Source organism: Pseudochaenichthys georgianus, chromosome 12 (assembly GCF_902827115.2).
Source record: "Pseudochaenichthys georgianus chromosome 12, fPseGeo1.2, whole genome shotgun sequence".
NCBI classification, from domain to species: domain Eukaryota; kingdom Metazoa; phylum Chordata; class Actinopteri; order Perciformes; family Channichthyidae; genus Pseudochaenichthys; species Pseudochaenichthys georgianus.
In genome coordinates this window covers 2691273-2713310 of record NC_047514.1, presented here as the reverse complement: position 1 = coordinate 2713310, position 22038 = coordinate 2691273, and the positions used below count along the sequence as shown (strand labels likewise).

Below are 22038 nucleotides of genomic sequence, written 5' to 3'. Positions count from 1 at the left end.
TGATGACACCAGAAAGACCGATGGTACTGCATCTCCATTGAGTAATGGTTGTTCTTTAAATCCCATGTTATGTTTGATCATACTCTCAGAGTAGTCGTCCGGAAATGTGAAATGTTCGCTGCATACATGAGCCTGTAAATCTCTCGGTTCGGGCCGGCCACATTTCGCTAGCCACTGCCTCCGAATGTACTTCTTATGCTTACCTTTTGGCAACAGATGGAACCGAGCATTCCGTGGATTGTTCCTATCCGAATTATGGCAATATTTCGCGATACAGTGAGGCATATTTGAATAGAGAAACTACAGTAAATAACATGGAGATCAACGTGTCTTCGAAAACCAAACGCATGGATTGCGTCACGTCCGGAAAATGGCGGCGCCCACAGTGTTGATGTTATTTCGGTATATAATCAGTTTAAAATCACTGATAATGTCATCGGATTAAAAAAAAAAAGAGAGAGAGAGACTGGCAGAGACTGGTCTGTTTTATCGGATGATAATTTTAAAAAAATGAGTGTCATGAGCATACCATTCCTTTAAAGGTGGGGTATGGTAAGTTTGAGAAACCGGCTCGAGATACGCTTGTTGTTATATTCCATGGAATGCTCTTCACATCCCGATAGCAATGAATATCTGAAGTGCTTTGACGAAAAATACATGAACAAATGTCATCTGTGGAAGCCGTGGTAATAGGCTACCGTAAAAAGCACGACCAATCATCTGAGCCGGCCCGGCTAAAATAACTGGAAGGCCTACCTGCCTGTCAGCCTTCCATCTGTGCACAAACTTGCACGTGCACGCGTCCGTGTGTGTTGGAGGGGGGGCTCTGTAAGGAAGTGGCAGATTTTTGAGAGACAGCAAGCGCAAGATGCCAGAGTAAGAAGAAGCGACAATTGCCAAGGGCGTTGTAACCCTCACTCGCCAATATTCCATCATAAATATAGCACGTTTGTTTATTTTAGCAAACCAGGCTCCAAGTCAAATTGAATAGAAATGATAATGTATAATCTTTTTGAAAAATAGAGATCGCACATCAGTCCTGTGTACTGATCAGTTCGATAAAGTCATGCCTAAACAGCGACATTTTACACGATAAATACGGGTTTAAATAGCAGCATTTGCCACGGAAGGCGAGTGGCAGCTACAGTAAACCTTCTCTTACTCTGGCATCTTGTGGCAACTCCCGTTGAGCAGCGGCAGATGCCTCGGCAAGTTGTGGCATCAGTGGCATATGCCGGAAGTACTTGCCACAGATGCCACGGAGTAGTGGCATCTGTGGCAGATGCCGGAAGTACTTGCTCAATAGGCACACTGTGGACTCTAATTGGAAGAACACAGACTAAAACAGCAATGTACAGACGAATCATACGACTAAACATGATCTCAAAATATATTTAACATATCTATTTTTTGCATATTTTTGGAATTATTATTTTCATTACTTTCTGCTGACACTAGGTGGGGCTGTGCCTGTACCTGCCCCTAATGACAAGTCGCCACTGATCCTTTCTGGAATATGTTTAAAGATATCTCTGTGATACACACCTTTCTGTTTTCTCTCTCCACTGACCTGCCATCCTTGAAACGTCCACTAGATGTCCTCTAACCCTAACCCTCCAGGCACCTGACCCCCCCCCCCCCCCCCCCCCTCACCTGTACAGTACACCTGTTCTTACACCTAATGGAGTGTAAGAATGCAATAACACTAAAGTACACTGTATTGCTGCTATTTTGTTGTATTGATTTTCAATTTGAGCCAACCACCATAAAACAAATGAGTGTAGACATATATCTGCAAAATATAATTATTCTTCATTATTATTAGTATTCATTATAATAACATACTAAATATTATTATTGTATTTTGTTTATTTGTTGTCTTTTTAAATGTAGACTGCATACAACTGATGATATTATGTAAATAATAATAATACTAAGAATATGTATTTAGACTACTGTTCATACAAGTATTATTCATAGTATTGATGTCCTTATTATTGTTTTTGTTGCTGTTATTATTATGATTGTTATTATTATTATTAGCCTACCTACATCCATCCATACATTTTATTATTATACATAACATATGTATTGCCTATATGTTATTATTTCATGCGGATAGTGAAGGGTTAACATTGTTCCAAGACGCAGCCTATAGGCTACTGAAGGAGGGAATCAAAATCCTGATCAGTGTAGTACCACTAACATAAACGGTTACCGGGGCTGCTCGTTACCGTCCACTTTAAGTAATGGATTTCAGCTTGAGGGGAGTGAACCGGAGCCCGAACGCCCCCCGCTGCGCGTAGTTGTAGGACGAGATCAAAAGGCGCGTGGTGTGCGTCTCGAATGCATCCGTTTACTTCAGTTGTGAGCAGCGCGTGCTGCTGATCGGTCGGTGGTGTCTGCTCTCTGTGACTGTGTAGGCAGAATCAAAGACGAAGCAGGCCAGCGCGAGCCAGCAAGAAGGATCGAGGCAGCCCGCAAGCGCTCAGCTAGCAACGGTTACGGTACACTGCGAGAAATGGTGACTTATACACCGGGAGTCCTTCTGCTGCTGACATGTCTCCAGCACTGCATGCACGTCCACGGTAAGTCGAGTCCTCGGTGGGTTTTAAGTGGGGTTTTGTTGGGAATAAGGCGCACTGTATCTTTTGAGGTTAGCTAACATTACCGAGCTGAACACCTGTCTTGAAGAAATTACCGTGCTACACCTTGGGCTAGTCCACCTTGCTGCTTATTCTTACCAAATAAACCATTTAAAATTATGTTCATTTGGGGTCAAAACAATGTATTTTCTGCTTGCTGTGTGCTTTAAATGCACTTAAAGGGGATGTGTTATTCCAATTAGTTATTCATTAGCTTGGCGTGTGTTATTGCAAGTGTGTATGGAATCAGGGGGAAATACGCACTCTCTCGTGTGGTTAGCTAACATTACCGAGCTTTAGCTACACCTGTCTTGGCTTCTGCTTGAAGGAATTACCGTGCTACACCTTGGGCTAGTCCATATTGTCCTTAGCTAATAACCCCTTTTTTAAATCGCGTAAATGTGGGTCGACCGCGAGTCATTTGCGGCTCTTTGTGCTGGACATGTATAATGTAGGGCTGTATTACATCTAGCTTGAGTGTATTGGCTCAATATATTTAGTAATGAAAGGAGGAAGGAGGGGCCGGGTGGTTTGTGTTGCCTGCTGTACAGCAACTGCTTGTCGCTTCTCATTTAGGGCCAATTAGCCCTGCGGTCAATTAACGTCCCCTTTAACACACGCAGCCCTCACGAATACACCCCTGCTTCTTGACTGTGTTGGCGTCTGTGCGTGTCCTGATTTCTCTTTCACTTCCACTGTGGGATTCTCTTTTACCGTCACCACCACCCCCAGCGAGATGGATAATTTATTTATTTATTCCTGAAGTGGAATCCGACACAGAGAGCGGTGGCAGGGGGAAGAAAGGGGATTACAGTGAATTGAAATAGAGCGATAAAACGAGAAGAAGCAGCTGAGTGCACGGAGGCTGAGGAGTGACTGGCCAATTATCGAGCACAGGTGATTTCAATCAGGGTCTAACTATGAGCAGGGGTGCCACACTTAAGTTGTCATTACATACTGGTGGAAATGGTACAGCATTAGCTGAAACTACTGATATCACATACCATAAGTTTTGATATTTATAAATGTTTTCAGGAAATGTAAGTTTGAGTTTCTCCTTGTCGTTTTTTTGTATGTCTTTGGATTTTAGGCCATCGGTTGTAGAACAAGAACATTGAATTCACAGGCTTTGTCATACTGTATGCACAATAGCTATATAGCCTAGTGTTGGAATCTTAAGTGTCCTCCAACAGTGCAACGTACAATATGCTTAAGACGTCAAACAAATAAAATTGGTGCAAGTGACCATGGAGCAACTAAATGCATACATAAGTAAACCATATACATGTAAAGTAGAATAAATAACAATGTAACATTTTAAATACAGTGGAATAAAAGTAATGTTGAATATTAATTAATTAACATGTAGCATGTAAACGGATGGATGTATTCTAAACAAGGCAAGCAACCTAAAGAAACTTGGGTTGTGACAATGTGAGGTTTTATTTTTTACCAAGCCTTTTTTAAATGATGAAACCTCTGTGACAATCTGGAGCAGATGTTTTGATTTTATTTATCAGTTACCTAAAGCTATTATAAATTGTTTATTTTTGAATTGCCTGACCTGACTGCAAAATGAACCAGTTATTTCAGCAATGATTAACATACTTGGACACTTTTGGCTAAGTGAAAAAGACATGGTTTGTCTTTACAGTCAATTTAATAAGCGTTTATTTGGCAAATATTATCATGACTGTTACTCCTTAGTCATTTGCTCCCACCATATGGGTTGCTATTAAGATAGATGCAACTAATTTCCTTAATTGTTCAGTGACTCAGTATCTGAGTTGTTGGACATACATTTTCAAGTATGTGATGTAGTATGACAGTCCTGGGTCCGGACTGAAGTAATTGCTGATATTGTAAAAGGCTTTTTCTGGCCCGAGGTACATAGAATACATTGCATACGTGACGTAATTGTATTCATGCAGTGTCTAATCACTTAAGCAGTAGTTTGCACGCATTGGCTAAATTATAAAACGGCTCATAAATGCAGAGCTGCTTCTAGCTGGCACAGGTTGCAGTCTCCAGAAAGCCCTACCGAACATGGAAAAGGGCCTTTTTGAATGGAATCAAAGCTAGTGCATGTAATGTGCACACGCTCACTGTAGCGTTGTCACTACACATTTCTCATTTTCAGCAGCAAACACACATGCGCTTGCCTACAGACTGAGCATGTGAGGCTATTTGAACAATACGTAAGGCTTATGAGATAGCGACCAGCACGGCGGCAGCAGCTTCACTGGCCTGATTTAAAATGGATGTTGTTTTTCCTCCACGGTTACTGTGATGCCATGCTAGACCCAGATCCTCAGCGTTATGAGGGGGGTGCGGGTGCGCTTGTTTCTTGGAGTGGTGGACAGAGGGAGGAGGGGGAGTACACTGCAACCATTTCTGTTACTGGGGAAAATTGCATTACCGTGACCTCCAGTGTGACGGCGTTTATACAGCGCACAATTATCTACTATTTTGGGAGGTAGACGGCTCGTTGCGGCTCCACGCCTGTTGAGTCTATTATCCCACAATAATCACCATGGGAAATAATCTGCCTCTAAGTCCTCGCCTTCAGTTAATAGCTGTATCAAGATAATTGGCTCTTCAAGTTAAAATACACCTTTTTGTACATATAAATATATATTTTTTATTTCGCATTTTTTAATCGATGTTTATTCGGTATATATATATTTTATTATATTCTAAATTGAATGAGTTGTCAGAAACCCAATCCTCCTCCGGTTTAAAGTATTTAGATGTTATCAACGCAGTGACTTGGGTGGTGTACTTAGTTAAAAAAAATCAATCTTAATTCAAGAATCTTTTTGAGTCAAAATGAGAAATATAAAGCAGTTTTGGGAAAATTCAAATCACAATGGGGGTAAAAAGTGTTTCATCACAACACTTCTTCTGAGAGTAGGGTTTTCTGTTTGGCTTATTTTTCTCCAGTTGGTCAAACGTGTATTAAAAACCTTTTTTCCCTTCATTAATAGAAACTTACTCTACAGTTTAGCCAAGGGAGAAATATTGCTTCTTTCTGGCGCTCTCAAATCGAAGGTTATTTGTTCTTTGTCGTCATGAACTATTGTTGCAGTGATGTGTGCAAAAGGAAACAGATTAGGCACACAAAGGATTCTGAGGGGATTGAAGCGGTTGTGTTTTCTCAAGACAAATAGGGGAAAGCGTTCAATTCGTATTACGTGTTAGCGTTCAGACTTTAAATGTCAGCTGAAATGGAGTCTGACGCTGCAGGGAAAAGGGAGCATACTCTGTTACAGGTTTAGAAATACTTCAGGCTGCTATTGAAGTCTGTTATTGTACCGATTGGATCAAAGTGCAGGGTGAGCAGTTTCCCAGACAGCAAGTCAATGCGTCTGTGGAGACGCCAGAACCTAAACACAGTGGTGTACAGTAGCAGCCCATTTGAACACGGGACCTATCATATTGAATTTACTCTGCAGTCGACCCTTTTGCAAAGTGTGCAAGTCATATCCCGATGTGTTTTCGGTACAGGGTGTCCCCACGGAGGATGTTGGATCGCGGAGGTGATGGGTGCTCTAAAGTGCCCATGTTGCATTCACATTAATTGGTAGGAGAGTCTTGAATTAGTTGCGATGTTCAGTCTACATTATGAATGTAACTTTAGCGCATGTATTCAGAATGAATGTTAAATGTGATGGTGGATAATACCGCCTAATTGGCTTTAAAGTCAAGATTCCTTTTGTAAAACCAATGGTGGCCATGATTTCAGAAAACTGCTAATCTGTGCTCAAGGAGCTTAATCTTGTATTCACATTGGCTTTTTAGGAAATGTCAGTAACCTAACCGATCATTAAAGTCATTTTAAATCTACAGTTTGGCAATTATCAGTAAACTCTGCTTATTCCACTAGTTTAAAAAACATTATTTTAACTTGTCAATATTCTAAGAGTCTTAACGTCTGTCTGTTGAAATGCCATTTCAAAACTGCTGGATTTCAGAGAAGAATCAGCGATTAGACCTTTATCAGTTTGCAGTTTAAGGAAAGTCTTTCTATATACTATGAAGAGATCATCACATACAGCAATACTTTCTAAGTGAAGTATTGAAAGATGGCGTTGAAGGCCTGGTCAGATTTCTTATTAACTTATATTTTGATCAGGAGTAAATCCAAAGTTGTACAAGCTGACAGTCTCATCTGAACCCTGCTGGCCCCGTGTTATGATACTGATGAGTTGAGCTGGTGGTTTGTTTTGATCAACACCGGACTCAGCAGTTCGTGCGCCTGAGGCTCTGATGGCTCCGGCTCTGCCTCCGTCAGCATTACATGGCCGTCAGCAGCAGAGAGCAGCAGCTCAGGCTGATGATGAGTCAGGGCTGTTGTGTTTACCTCTGACTTTGCTCATATGTTTCAGGGTTGTTATGTTTATGCATCACGACTGGAGTCAGTGGCTTCAAAGTGAAATGAAGTAAAGACTGCAGAAGGTCCCAGCAATGTTACTGGGTGATTTTGATATGGATTTACAGTCATTTGAAGAATACAGGCGCAATAGGTTTAAATTGTTCTCAGTGTGTCTGGAAAGTCTAAATCTCTGTACAGTGCTAACAAGGTTCTGGACAAGGGGCAGCACACTCTAACAGTGGATGCTCTCCTCAACATCTTACACAACTCTACTTACATTCACTAATGTATCATTTATTTTTAAAAACATCAGTGAAATCTTTCATTCAACCCACTGCAGGCAGAAAAAGAGCTTATTTTTGTTTCCTCTTTACCCAGGAAATGTCTTGGTCTAGTCAGATTTTCAGTTTTTGTCTCCTTTATGAAACCTTGTGAAATAAGTTAGTTTTCCAAGGAAGTCTTCTAGTTTGAGGAATCTGTATTTGTGCTCGGTTCATAACCGGGTAGATCCGTGAACTATGGCTGCTGACCCTTAATCACACACACAACTGACATGTGAGATGCGTATTGCCCTTCCCTCTAAAGTGTGTGTTCCAGTCTTTCTGTAGGTCAGTGGTTATTTGTTTGCTCAGTGTTTTGAACGGGCGGCGATCCAATGCTTTGGGTTGTTGTGGATGAAAGGTCAGCGATTCTCTGCTACAACGGGACATTGGTGCAAGTACAGCTGGTGTAGTCACGGTTTGAATATATTGGACTCGTATCCGCCAACCAAAGAGGAGTTAACCGTTAAACGGATTCCTTCAAAGTCATGTTTTATGTACTAAATGCAGGTTTTGGAGGCTTATTATATTCTGATGAGATTCAAATCCTGTGGTGAATGCCCTTAGAGCGGAGAAGTGTCTTCATTTAGAAAACATCATTAAGTTTTTACAGAGACTTTATGAAGAATAGTTGACCTTGTAATGGATCAGCGACGCATCTGCAACCTCTCCTGTGCTCCTATCATCACTGCTCCACTAACCCAGCTAAACGGACACAGAGCCACAATGAAAGCAGTCGCCAAGGTCACACGGATGTATTTCAAGCCCTAGTCGTCTCCAGTGGTAAACAATCCTCTGGTTGTTATGAGCTCAGATTCCCTTCAGTGTTTCTAACTGACTCGCCGTGTGGTCTTTGACTCCATGGTTATACGCCTAAACGGATTGGAACATCAATTGGGAGTCTGAAGTGCAATGTAAGAAACGCTATTAAAGAGTTGGTGTATTATATCGTATCACAGTTAGTGGGTCAAAAACTTCCCGTTGGAGCCCAAACAGTGTCTCGTTTGGTCCGAACTATAGTTACAGGTCATCAAGACGACTGCAGTGAAGACGAGAGGCTGGAGCAAACCTTTTCACGCTGGCTTGAAAATAAGTTATTTTAAAACGATGTAAGATTCTGTTTAACTGATGAGTGAAGTGTCAGTTCTTCTCGGTGCGAGTGGCTTCTCTCAGCGGGACCAACAATTTATTTGTATTTCCTCTCGACCTAGATATGGTTGATCTACAGCGCTGAATACTTCTGACAGTTTGTTTTCTTCCCTTGTAAGCGTCTGACTCTGGGACGTTACGATCGGCCTCATCGTTTCATTAAATCCTTCGGGCCTATCGGATTACATCGTTTATTTTTTCCCTCAATGTCAGTTTTTGCAAATCTGATGTCCTTCATACGACGGCTGAACAGATGTTACTGCAGTTGACATTTTCAGGACACCAAGGTTTAGTTCTTCTTTATAAAATATTGATGGCACTTCATCTTCAATTTAAAATGCCAAACGTGGGATGCAAGATCAGACTTCAAGAGTGCTTCAAGCGTTAAAGATGTGTTTTCTCTCGTATGTTTACAGGGATGTATTCTGAGGACTACACTGTTTTAGATCGGAGTCATGACTTGCACAAAACGAGCTTGAGCATGTCACTGCAATCCCTTCATTGTTGTTGTGGTGTAGAAGAGCTACAGTTGTAAAATTGCAAGTCAGTCACGAGTCCAAAAGAACCGGGCTTTCTCTCAAAGTCCAGCATGAAGCTATCTCCGCAGTCATGGCTGAGGTCTGCTCTGAGTGAGCGCTGTTTACAACATTGTTTTTAAATTGCAGCACCGCAGGCACTCTTGCTTAAGCTAATCAAATGATATCTAAACAAACAGTAACTGATGATGAAAGCATTGGGGACTGTAAACACTTTCCTAATGCCCCCCCTCTGTGTCTCCCCCCGCAGGTACGAAGACGGAATGTGAGGCCAGCCAGTTTCAGTGTGGGAACGGCCGCTGCATCCCGTCCGTCTGGCAGTGCGATGGAGACGAGGACTGCACCGACGGCAGTGACGAGAACTCCTGTGGTAAGATGCTGAACACGCTGCCTTCAGCACAAAGTACGACCTCACTAAAACCACTGGGCACGCAGATATGCACAAATCCCACGGGCCAGAAGAACATGCATAACATTCATCCGTTTGCAACTCGCATCATATCAATATTCCAATGACTGTATATTGACTATTCTGCACAGTTTCTATCATATTCTGTTTCTATTATATTCTATTTTATTTACTACACTCTAGCTAGTATGCACACTTTACAAGAAAAGCCTTGAAACTTGAAATGATAGAAAACAACAGATGGCAAGGGAATGTTTTTGTGTTCACTTAAAAAATGACAAATCAACCTCAGTGTAACGACTCCCAAGCCAGCAATGAGTTGATCCTGCTAGCAAGTTGTGTGTCGAATGCCTGATGTATGCGATTCCTCTGAATCAGCTGGGTGACGATGAACACATGTTTTCACTGCCCTGGAGATCTCAGGATTTGGAAATGTTGTTACCAATACAAGCCCAACGGGACTGTGCCCTGGCAGTTAGCGGTTGGCGTAACTAGCTCTCCACGCCCTCGCCTCCTTTGTTGCCTTTTCTCTGTGGATCAGTCGCCATTTCCGACACTTCTTTGCCGTATGTGGGCTGGGGTTGTTTGGAAGGCCACATTGAAAGTGTAAATACAAGTGTGGCCGACTTGATAACAATCCAACTAATTACATTTGAGCATGATTCCTGCCAAAGTGAACAAAATGAAGTCTGAAATGGAGTCTGACTTCAAAGGTCAGGTGAGCTTTTGACACGGTGGGAAGCCGCCTGTAGTTTCTTTCTGTCCGGTTAATGCAGCGCCACAGTGTACACTGCTTACCGCTTTAAGCCCCTTCCTTTTCCACCAGCTTGTCTTAGCTATGCAATTAACTGCAAGCAGCATTACTTACATTGTGGGAAATGAACAATATTCAAACCTCGGACTCACAATTTAAAATGGACCATGTTCACTTGTGGTTCGCTTACTCTCAGTATGGCTTCCAGTGTTTTACGTCTCGTACATCACTTGCTAGACACTGCATGAGATCATCAGTCTGCTGCACACATTTCCATTATTATTATACTTATATATATATATATATGTACAGTATGTGTATATATATATGAGAGAGAGCCCACAGACTACATAGAGCATAAGGCTCATGTTCTCACTTCTTCACACGTAGATGTCACATGACAATCTAAACCCTTGGCCCCTCCAGACTTCCCAGCATCCCTTGGGACTGAATGACCTGGTGACGTGAAGGTAGCAGATAGAGCAGAGCTAAATATGGATATGACGGAAGTGGGCATTTGTGTGTTTCTCCAATACATTTCATATCGGTCTCCATTTCCCTGTCCCTTATCTATCTGGGTCATATTACACTGGAGGGAGGAAAGAACAAGTGCAGAAAATGAGCGAGGAAGGAGAGGGGAAAAGAACAGCTGATCGTACTGCAGGGCAGTATTGGGAAATGTATTTCAATAAGCAAAAGACTCCCTTAAATATAAACAAACGGGACTTCCCTCAGGAAAAGACGAGGGAGGTGGGAGATCAGAGCTGCTTTGACTTCCAACTCGGACGGATCTGAGACGTGTGAAAGATGAGAATCCAAAATGAATTCCTAAAACAAGCTCGATAATGAGGCTCGCTGCGACTTGCTGCGGTCGTGGTTCAAATGTGGACTTGGTTGTTTCTTGGGTGCATATTTGTATTCTGGTCAGACTGAGGGAAAGCCTCAAGGAGACACTCGAGCCTTGCATGGAGGTGCCGAGATTGGAGGGGTTTAAGGCACTTTGGAAGACCCTCAACTCCTCTTGAAAGACTCTCTCATCCTGAAGGACCATCAGGAATACTTTCAATTAGCTTTGAACCCTTTGTTTTGCTTACTGTACATTGATTAGCAAAAGACCAACATAACCAGGAGAATGGGCGAAATAATTAACCAGTTATTTCAATATTGGCATCAAAATCTCCAAAGAAAGATGTATGAAATAATTAGAGTGTTGCACAACTTAAAAGGCGAAACATTTAAAACTTGTGTCTGTTCACCTGATGAAGGGCTCATGGTAGTGTACTACATTTAATATTCATGAGGTGTGGCAGCATGGCTTTGGTCCTTCCCCTTCTCTTCCTATTACTTCTGTGTTTCTATTTGTTAGATGTGAGAAATGTTATTAAAGAACATGTCTCTCTTCTCTGTCTAATAATAAATCCATTTATGTTCCTCCTCCAGTCAGAAAGACGTGTGTGGAGGTGGACTTCGTGTGTCGCAACGGCCAATGTGTCCCGAAGCGATGGCATTGCGACGGAGAGCCGGACTGCGAGGACGGGTCCGACGAGAGCGTAGAAATCTGCCGTGAGTACATCACTTAATCTGAACCAAATCTGACTTGAGGGCCTACCTACAGTATACGAGATATTACAGGCAGTTTCATTGCTTTGATATTTTAAGAATTTACTACATTTTCAGAACTGCTTTCAAAGACACACTTTTATTGAGTTTTAGCAGACAATGTAAATTCACTTGTTTGGGACGTGGAAGTAGATTGAGAGGTTATTTCAGGACATTTTGTTTAAGTTATTACTCGTGATTTAATGGTGAATGTGGGGATGGTACGGTTCCCTCCTGTGAGCTGCCATGTAAAATAAACAAGTATGAAATGGAACTGAGGAGAGCGGCTGAGCTTTAAGTGGTATAGCATGATGGGAGGTCTTCCCAAGGCGCTCGTTGGAATCAAAGAGATGAGTGAAAGTTTATACACGTCGTTTTTAATAAGCGCCTCTCCGGCGCTGCCTTCACCGTGCTGTTACGAAGACAAATGGCGTCTCCTCAAGCGCAGAGATAAACGTCACAGGGAAGATGAAGGCACCTCATCATCACACACGTTGGTTTCAGATTTACTGCCAACTGAAATCTTCCTGAATGCTTACTCGTTTTTAGCAAAGCAAGTTTATTTATATAGCACTTTTCAACACAAGGCAATTCAAAGTGCTCGTAAGTAGTAGCTAGTAAGTCAACTATAAAGCGTTTCATCCATGGTACACCAAGTTCATGCTGAACTTCGGGGCAATTCCAAACTCAAGGCAGAAAAGTACTTGGATGAAAGCAGACTTAGGAGAGGGAGACGGGAGAGAGGCTCGAGACTTTTCAAAGCGTCTTAGCAGAAGAAAAGACGACAATCTGTCAGCAGCTGGTGTATTAAGTCCATATCAGAATCAAGTGTTCTCTCAGGTGCTTTACCACAAACAGATATAGATACAAATATAGCCTGAAGAGTTGATGTTAAAATGAAACAAACGAATGCTTGCTTTTATCCAAAACGATGAAAGGAAAGTCAGCGCTGCATTACAGAAGGGTAAGTGGAGCGATGGTTAAAGAGAACATGAGTAATAGTTTGAAATATCTTCAGAACAACCGCTTTGTTTAACAAATGACAGCACATAGTTGTACAATACAAATATGATGAACAAGCAGGAATACATATCTCTAGAGAAATATTAGATGTATCATCAGATCCTCAGCAGTACGACGTGTAGAAACGGCTCTAATGTTGGCAAAGGCTGAGCAGAGGGCCTCGGACTGATGGGAGTAAAGCCATGCATCAACACGGAAGGTTCCACAGTGGGTATATTTAGAGCTTCGCATGTCATTCTGGGTCCTACGTTGAGAGCGGTTAAATCCTCTTTATGTGTCATCACATGATGCAACTGCCCATTAGAACGCCGACAGTTTGACCTTTCACTTGTTAATGGAGTTACCTAATGCTGCACAGTAATAGAGATAACTTATTTCATGCTGTCAACTATATCCTAACAGTAAAGGGCTTACAGTAGGTTGGTTTGGGAAGGCACACGCAGGCGTTGAGTTGTGTAAAATGTAGCTTTACTTTTTGGTTATAATAGCAAGCAATACTTGAGCCAGACGTGGAATAAGACGTATAACCTGAGACCCACTCTCTGTCCAACTCAGTCGTGTTGAGGTGATATTTGCTGGGGAAGCAGAGGTGTGTGTGTGTGTGTGGGTTACACTCCATCTGTTTCCCAGAGCAGCCCGCTGCTTCTTGCTGCAGAGTGTGTGTGTGTCAACACAGCAGGCTGAGTGCAGAAACCCGAAGCAATGCACAAATAAAATCTCTACCCTCTGGCAGAAAACAACACTGCATCTTAGACTCGGGGCAAATCCCGCTGCACTTGGATCTGCGTGGCGCCGTCTGCCCACACATGAGAGCGGTGCCGTTTGGGGAGTCTCTTACACACCAGCATTATTCAAAGCTGGTGTGTTTGCTGTTGCCAAGACCTTTACGGTGCACTCTGAGGAGCTGCTGGATCTAATTTGAACATTATCCCCCAGATAATGGACGTAGCCGTGTGGGGTCCCGAATCTGCCAGTATCTGTTCTCCAAGCTTTCTGGGATTACGTAGGTTAGCAGAGAATTAACTTGTCACCATAACAAGCGTGCATTTATTCAGACGTCACAAAAAAGTCGGATCACTTTCATTTTTTTGGGTCATTTGAAGTTCAAATTATTTTTCTGGGGTTCGAAACACTAAGATTATTATGTGACTCCTGCAGTGGTACTCTCTAAAAGATGCTGCATGGACAACAATGCACGCCTTTTAGTTACCGCCTCGTCTGGCAATGTTCCCTCTTTAAACATTTATTCCCACGCCTTTGTGATCCAAAAGGTGCCATCAGTGAGGTTCCCTGCTGAGAAGCTCAGAGCGACGGAAAGGCCATTTGATCTTCCTCTCTTTACACTGGTCAACTTCCTGACATTTGCCCCTTGTGTATAAAATGGTACGACCCGTGTGCGCATGTTTCCACTTGAAAGGTTGGCCGTCAACTGAAGGTCATCAAGCGTGTGCACGTGTTGCACGGGCCTGTGTTTTAAGTGGCGGTGTTAAGTTCCAGTCATGGCTACACTTGTGCACGTGCAGTTCAAGCCTGAGGCTATTGCTGTTACATCACTGCACTGTTTGACCAGCTGTTGCACATGACTTGGCTTCTGGGAATGGAATCTAAAGTGTGTGTGTGGGTTTCATGCAAACGTCTCCTGGTAGTTTCTGTGTTAAGTTACTGCGGGTGTGTTTCCGTCGGTGTCAAGTTAAGGAAGTGAATTTCAAAATAAAGGAAAGATACAAGCAGGACATCATTGACTCGGTTCCAATGGTTCCAGTCACACAGCGTTTGGCCACTCAGGTTCACTTTGTGGCTGTTGGGGAGAATCGTTATCTTCAGTCTCCACTTTTTGGAACAGAGATGCACAAATTGCATTTTCTTTCTTAAAAAGATGAAATGGCGACACGCACAAACAATTTTGTAAATGTTCTTTCATGGAAAATGTTGAACGCGGCTCTCTTGATAATAAACATTTATTAATGTATCACTTTTCTCAAAACGAGTAACAGAAATGTCCTGCTGTTAAAACCATTTTGGACACGAAGCCGCAGTATGTAAATTCTACCTATCAAAAATAAATAAACTTATCAACAGTGTTACCATCTTGGTGCCCAATTCAATATGTGATGTTAAAGTGGTTGAGCACTTACGAATGCATCACTTCACGAACAGTAGAGTAGTTGCAGTACACGGTTTGGATACAGGCTAAGTCTGATCCACAGTGAGCACAGTATACTGTCATAAACTGACTTGAGAGGACACGGCACACATGGAGGATCAACACAACTACATCCTAGTCAATAATTCACCGCAGCCTTTCAATCCGCCCAGCAGCTCTTATCTCAGCGCTCTCGATCTCCTGTGCCACGCTGCTTGTTCTCTCCCTCCACAGTGTTGATCGCAGGGATAAGAGGCACAACGTCTTGACGCTGCATTTTTATGCACACCTCACTTTGGGATGAAGATGCTGGGATACAAAGTGGTTCCTAGTGACGCAGGACGATCTAGAGTTTAACCTCCAGATGACATCAAAGTGTTTTTAGAACAGAAACTAACCATCTAAAATGATAGGCCAGATTCAAATCTTGAAAAATAATATGCAGGAGAAAGTGTTTACATGTAATTAAGACTAATGACATTACCGTCTAAATACAGTTGTTTAGACCTCAGCTTTGTTTTCACCTCACGTCTCTTTGACAGGTAGCTCAACTTCATTGGTTCCAACACAAAGCCAGTCGTTCCGTCCTATTGCTGTCGGGGAAACACTCAAAAGGGCAACAAGTCGAGCCACCGCAGCTGTGGGACTTTCTGACTCCCATATGATGTACAACTGCAGAAGTGTCTCATTCTCTCCCTTTGTATATATTATTAAAAAGTGAACGGGACATCTCTGATACAGCTGCAGGCAGTTCACTTGGTCTAGGTTACAATCCGTTAGAATTTAGTTACAAATAAAATAATTAAGTTGGTACTTTAAAATTGGCTTATAAAGTGGCTTCCTAGCAGCATTGTGACTTCCTACACTAAACGATGTGGATGTGACCTTGCGGTTTCTAAAGCCAGGTGTTTATTGGAGATAAAAAATCATGCCATACAATGTTGACGTTGTGTTTCTCTCCCTTGCAGACATGCGGACGTGTCGTGTGAACGAGTTCAGCTGCGGAGCGGGCTCCACTCAGTGTATCCCCACCTTCTGGAAATGTGACGGAGAGAAGGACTGCGACAATGGAGAGGACGAAGTCAACTGTGGTGAGTGGACATGCATCCTCGCATGGGAGGAATATCTGACTAGATGTCTAAAAGTTGTCGTTCTAAAGGCTGAGGCGGTGATGGTACACGTCAAGGTAGAACACTTCTAAATACCTGCAAGTTGAGATCTGAGAAATGACAAACATGTGTGTCTGTAGATCAGGAAGTCAGTAGTAAATATGAAATGTATCTTTTTAGCTGCAAGGAGATCTGAACCGGTTTTTCCTGTCGACGTGTTGGATGCACCGCCAGTAGACGCTAGACTCTTAACATCTTCTCAAAATGGTCCAACCTCATAATGACGAGCATTAAATGCCCATTTATTGTAACGGCTTGGTCGGTACTAGCACTGAAACATAACATGGACGTGTGTATTAGTTACTCCTCATCCTCCAGCTGTTTGTCCTAAACGCTGCATCACCACACACCACCAGCCTTTCACACAGAATGCCGCTCTGCCTGGACAAACTGTAAACTAAAATAATTGGATCTGACACAAAAGCAGCCTGTAGCGTGTTAGTCAATTGTATCCATCCATTTATTTGCTGCCGCTTACCTGAGGCTCTAGCAGCAGCTAAGCAGCGACATGTACTTCAGAATAAAGTGACGAATAATCACTGATGATGATGATGATGATTAGCATTGGATTTCTACTGCTGACGATGCAAGATGTTAATCACAACAAATATGACGCATCCTCAGTCTATACCAGGCCACTTCTGAGTGAGTACAAGGAGCGGTATGAGGACTGATGCCAGCGCTGTGTGTACCGTCCCCTCTGGATGAAGATGCTAATCACTGAAAGCTGCTTAGAAGGAGACGTGTGTTAATTGTCTTCACATTAAATCTCTGTAGTGGATGCTTTGTGTCGTGGGATGCAAGGTTTCAGTGACTTTAACCTCGCATGCTTCCTTAAGCTGCCACACATTGCATCCTTCTGCCATGTTCTACTCCTAATGTTAGGAGGAGGAGGTTTTATTAGGAACGCAGTGCAAACATGCTAGTTTTAATATGTCTGGTATGACAACAAGATTAAAGATGATGTGTACCTAAAGTGTGCGTTCAGTGTGAAGTCTCCTCACTGTGAAGGTCTTTACTGCGTTAGCTGTCGTGCTCCTTTCCTCCTCTCCGTCTGATCAGTGGGCGGCGGTGATTGGGTGGAGCGAGAGATGGCATTGAAACACTCTCTGCTAACATGTTGCATTTGATACTACTTGAAAATACTGACATTCAAACGTTAGGAAAAGACTGCTGACTGCTAAGCTGATTTACGCTGTATGAAATGACTTCTGGGACTTCAGCTTGTTGTAAATAAATGTATTTTCCTTTGAGCGACTGAGCCGTTAAGCCTCTCACATTCGTTCCTTCTGTCCTCCAGGTAACATCACCTGCGCTCCAAACGAGTTCACCTGCTCCAGCAGTCGCTGCATCTCCCGTAACTTTGTGTGCAACGGCGAGGACGACTGCGGCGACGGCTCGGACGAGGTGGAGTGCGCGCCGTCCTCCTGCGGCCCCAGCGAGTTCCAGTGTGGAAACTCCTCGTGCATCCCGGCCAGCTGGGTGTGCGACGACGACGTGGACTGCCAGGTAAGAGGAACCAAATAAAACGCCACACATTTAAGAAGGTTTAGAGGGAAAAGTTGTGGACAAGGTGCACGGATAGAGGAAGGCAGTTTGAGCCTCTAGTGTCCTCAGTTTACCAGCCAAACCAATTTAAGTGACGCATTGCCGCGGTATTGTGATGTGCGTTTGGTAAAGCCCCTTGACTACTGGCCTCCCCTCGGAAAACCGCTTCAATGTGATGAATGATTCTGTTCTGCATCTTTTTATAGCTGGGAGTTTTCTGACGCCATTTTTTTGTATCGCAAAATACTTAATACAGTCACACACAAACACACCCTCTTATTTTCTCTGCAGATGTTGCCTCACTATAATGAACTGTCCGTTGTGATATCCCTGGGGACACGTTACACACATACACACCGGTTCTACAAGTTACACACACAGTGACTTTGACACTCCCAACACAGCAGAGCCAGTCTTACCGAGTCTGCAGTTTGCCCATTTGCTGCTAATTGGCTGTGTGGTTATCACTGCGGCGACCTGAGCAGGAGAATGGAAACTGTGTTGCATATACTCACACCCACACATATTAAAATGCTTTCTTCAATTAGAAGGTCATTGTTATTCACTGCTCTCTCACACCCGGCCCTTCCTGTGTCACAGTTAATAGTAAGAGCGCAGACACAAAAGCACACAATCTTGGTCTCCATTCATCTGCTCCCACGGGAGTCGGTGACTTTCTGAGCTGATGTAAGGGAGAGAAAGTCTTCCCGCTGCTCCCCTCGATCCCTTCCTGTCTGATTGCCCGGGTTTGATTCCTATTAGTGCTAATCGCCTGTGAGATCAGAGTCCTTAAAGCGCCATCACTGCGGCCCTGCGCATCAGATCACCTGTCGATCAATGTGTCACACAATTGTCAACTAGTCAGCACTTCATTGTCGTAGGTGAATTGTTTGTCTGGAGAATGAAAGACTCGTCTCATCCCCTGCAAGGAAGCAGTCGTTGTTGTTACTGCAGTCTCAATGTATCCTGCTGGTTTGGGCCAATCGGATCAAGGCTCATTTCTTAACAGCCTCTCAAAGACTAGGTGAAGAAAAAATACAAGATACGTCTTCTGCAATTAATTTCCTTGATTACTTTCTGGGCGATATTGATGAAAATGCATCAGTCGTGAATTCCCTCGTGGACTATTGTGTCTTTGCTTGGATTGCCCGATAATGAGGTTGGTCTTTACTTTGTGTCTGATATCTGCAAATAACTAAGTCAGGAGCGCCAGCCTGCTGCATTTAAACACACAGGGAAATGTGTGTTAAAAGCGGTAGTAGGAATCCTCTCCTTATTCTTACTGGAGTCTATTTCCCCAGATAACATAAGAGGAAAGCTGAGTATGTAAATCTTCAGGTTGACAGATTAATGAATTGTTGTTTTTTAAAATATGATTTCCCTTTTACCAAGGCTCAGTGCAGTGACTCCAAAAGCTAACTGTCTGGCAAAGTAAAACATCATACGCGCAGAATTCAGATTTTAAACGCTACACAAATATATAACTGAAATTAATTCAGCCTTGATCTCGACCGGTATGTTTGTATTCTGTCTGTTCAGTCAGCGGGCCTTACCACTTTAAAATGTCACATGCTACAAAATTGCTCTTAGTTTTTCCAAATGCTTTTAAAGATTCATAAGTGAAATGTCAGGCTCCCTGCTGGGAAACTGCCAGCGAGCAAGTGTTGGTGACAGCGAGTGAAAAGCAAGAGGCAACACTGTCACACGATGAATGTGCGCTACAACAGAGCAAAAGCAGTAACTCAAACCAAGACAATGTCTGTCCTTTGCAGGATCAATCCGACGAGTCTCCCGCCCGCTGCGGCCGCCACCCGACGCCGCCCGCCAAGTGTTCGTCCAGCGAGATGCAGTGCCGCTCAGGGGAGTGCATCCACAAGAAGTGGAGGTGTGATGGAGACCCCGACTGCAAAGACGGCAGCGACGAAGCCAACTGTCGTAAGTACACACCAGCTGTCGTCACATAAATAAACAAGTTAACATCATAAAACATTTGTTACCCCAGCACGTGGGTAAGACTTCTTAAACTGTCACTTTGTATCCGTCAGATGTCGTTACTCACCTGCTTTTTCCAGCCTAGCTTTCAGACTGCCAAGGCAAATAAAAGAGTTTGGGATGTGTCACTGAAATCAAAGATATGCATCTTTATCAATTACTAGGAAGTTGACCCTATTGTGTTGTGAACCTGATGAAACATCTGTTTTTGAGAGACTTGAGGGTGTAAGTTGTAAAACCTCGTACCCCGTGTTTTATCTCTGACTCAAAGTCAAAAACCCATACGAATTCTATTTAAAATGACTGAAGAAAAGCACAAATCCTCAACTTTTAGAAGCTGGAGCCAGGGAATGTTGCCTTTTTTAAATCATATTTATCTTAAATTGCTATACCAGTATTAAAAATGATAGTTTAGAATCAGAATACCTTGAGTCCCACTGAGGGGAGATGTACGTTATTACAGCAGAAAAAAGTATTAGTTATAATAAAAACACACACATCCTGTAACATTGATTTTACTGCTTGAGTTTATCTCAATCGACACATTGAGGAAAGTTTCAGCACTACTTTTATGCGTAACTCAAGTGTGTGTGTGTGTCCTTGGCAGCTGTACGGACGTGCGGATCGGATCAGTTCAAATGTGACGATGGAACGTGTGTCCTGGGCAGCAGGCAGTGCAACGGCCTCCGAGACTGCGCTGACGGTTCAGACGAGGTCAACTGCAAAAACAGTAAGTGCTCCGTGTGCGCAGCTTTACAAATAACCGTTATAAATGTCAGGGGAAGAAAAACTGTGCTTTCAACTAAAGTCATGTTGGTCGAGAGCGTCTGAGGAAACGGTCGGTTTGCCTTCACAGTGTAGAAGAATTTCCTTTTTCTTCCATCTAGACCTTTTTGATTTTTCAAAATTCCTCCTTTGACTTGCATGTGGGTCAGAAGAAGAGAGGGTACTGGTGCAGCTGCATGTATTTTCCAAGTGGTTTTCATGCACGTCATGTTGTGCTCAGCGTGTGTTCACTGAGATGTGTTTTGAAAGCCTATTACTAACAATGCCGTGTTGTCGTGTGTGCTGATGGAGAAGAGAAATGAATCCTTCTGGTTATCAAGTTTACATGAGCGTTTGTTCCGTCTCCAGTAGCATACGCCTTGGCCGTGTACACACAGTAGTTATGGAAGATCGTCACTAGATGCTGAAGGTGTTTGTCACCATTTGAAAATGCAGCCATTTGAGGTTCCTGTAGCTGTGGGCAGAAAAGGGCTTTAGGTGTTTCAAACCTGAATGTTTACTTTGTTACAGAATCCTGTTTTCTCACTCATTCGAGCCGGTCTATTTTCTGCAGTCTGGCTTTCTCAAGTTCAAATGGAGTTTAAAAGCTTGTGGCGCTTTAAGGAGAATGTAAACACTTAAAGAATTGTTGGTCATTTTGGGAAATGTGGCTATTCGCAAGAAAGGAAATTGTGTTGCGTATAGAAAGAAAGTTGATGCCATAATTCTTGGTATCAAGTACTTCGATTGATCCACTGGGTGCTTAGCTTAGCTTAGCTTAGCTTAGTTTAGCATACAGACCTGATGAGGGCGAAACTGCTAGCCTTGATCTGTTTAAAACCAAAAGGTAGAGTCCTGATATGAAATGATGCATTTGCAGCTTTCTGGGTAATTGGAAGTTTGTGTGTATTAAAGTACGCGTGTAAACGTCTTCGTATCCCTCCACAGTGACTCAGTGTAACGGACCAGAGAAGTTCAAGTGTCGCAGCGGGGACTGTATCGAGATGAGCAAAGTGTGCAACAAAGCCCGAGACTGTCCCGACTGGAGCGACGAACCCATCAAAGAATGCAGTGAGTAAAAAGAAGACTTGTGTTGCACTGGAGTCTGTTGATATGAGAGATCTTTTAGGCTGAGCTGTGACCGACCCACAGGGTGTCCGTCTAGCGGAATCTGCCGATGTCCCTTGTTAAAAAGTCTCTGCGTGCTTCGCCTCCTGGCAGCTCTAAATGTCAGCAACGTGTTACTGAACTGCAAACACTCGAGCTCGGTTTCCCAATAAAAACAAACCAAAGCGCAGAAAGAAGATTTAACATTTCGACTTGTCTCGACAGGCCACTCGGTCACTGTTTACACGGCAAATTGCTTTTCAGGGAGTACATCTGATGACTTCCCCTCTGGGCAGGGAAGTGTCCATACTTTGAAAGATGCGAGTTGAATTTGGGCAAAAACTAGAGCACATTTCTCCCTGTCCAAATGGATGTATCTGATGTGTTTTCTGCCTTTAAAGTGTCCTGCACTTCAGCGCGAGAGAACGAAAAGTGCTTCTAAATCATTCTCTTTCATGGATCAAACAACTAGGCCGATCGGAATACTAAACGTCCGAGTTTTAC

General features: G+C 43.1%; 1 protein-coding gene across 2 annotated transcripts in view; it reads left to right on the top strand.

Annotated features, from left to right (window-relative positions):
* Positions 1-2241: 2241 nt before the first annotated feature.
* The window catches only part of vldlr (very low density lipoprotein receptor), a 36867-nt gene continuing 17070 nt past the window's right edge, over positions 2242-22038 (top strand). The window contains exons 1-8 of one of the 2 annotated variants that reach the window (XM_034095710.2): positions 2242-2588; positions 9276-9395; positions 11629-11751; positions 15922-16044; positions 17423-17631; positions 19443-19605; positions 20270-20392; positions 21376-21498. In XM_034095710.2, the coding sequence (XP_033951601.1) occupies positions 2522-2588; positions 9276-9395; positions 11629-11751; positions 15922-16044; positions 17423-17631; positions 19443-19605; positions 20270-20392; positions 21376-21498 (1051 nt within the window). In that variant the 5' untranslated portion in view covers positions 2242-2521. The remainder of the gene's footprint in view (positions 2589-9275; positions 9396-11628; positions 11752-15921; positions 16045-17422; positions 17632-19442; positions 19606-20269; positions 20393-21375; positions 21499-22038) is intronic. The other variant, XM_034095711.2, reaches the window with a different exon arrangement.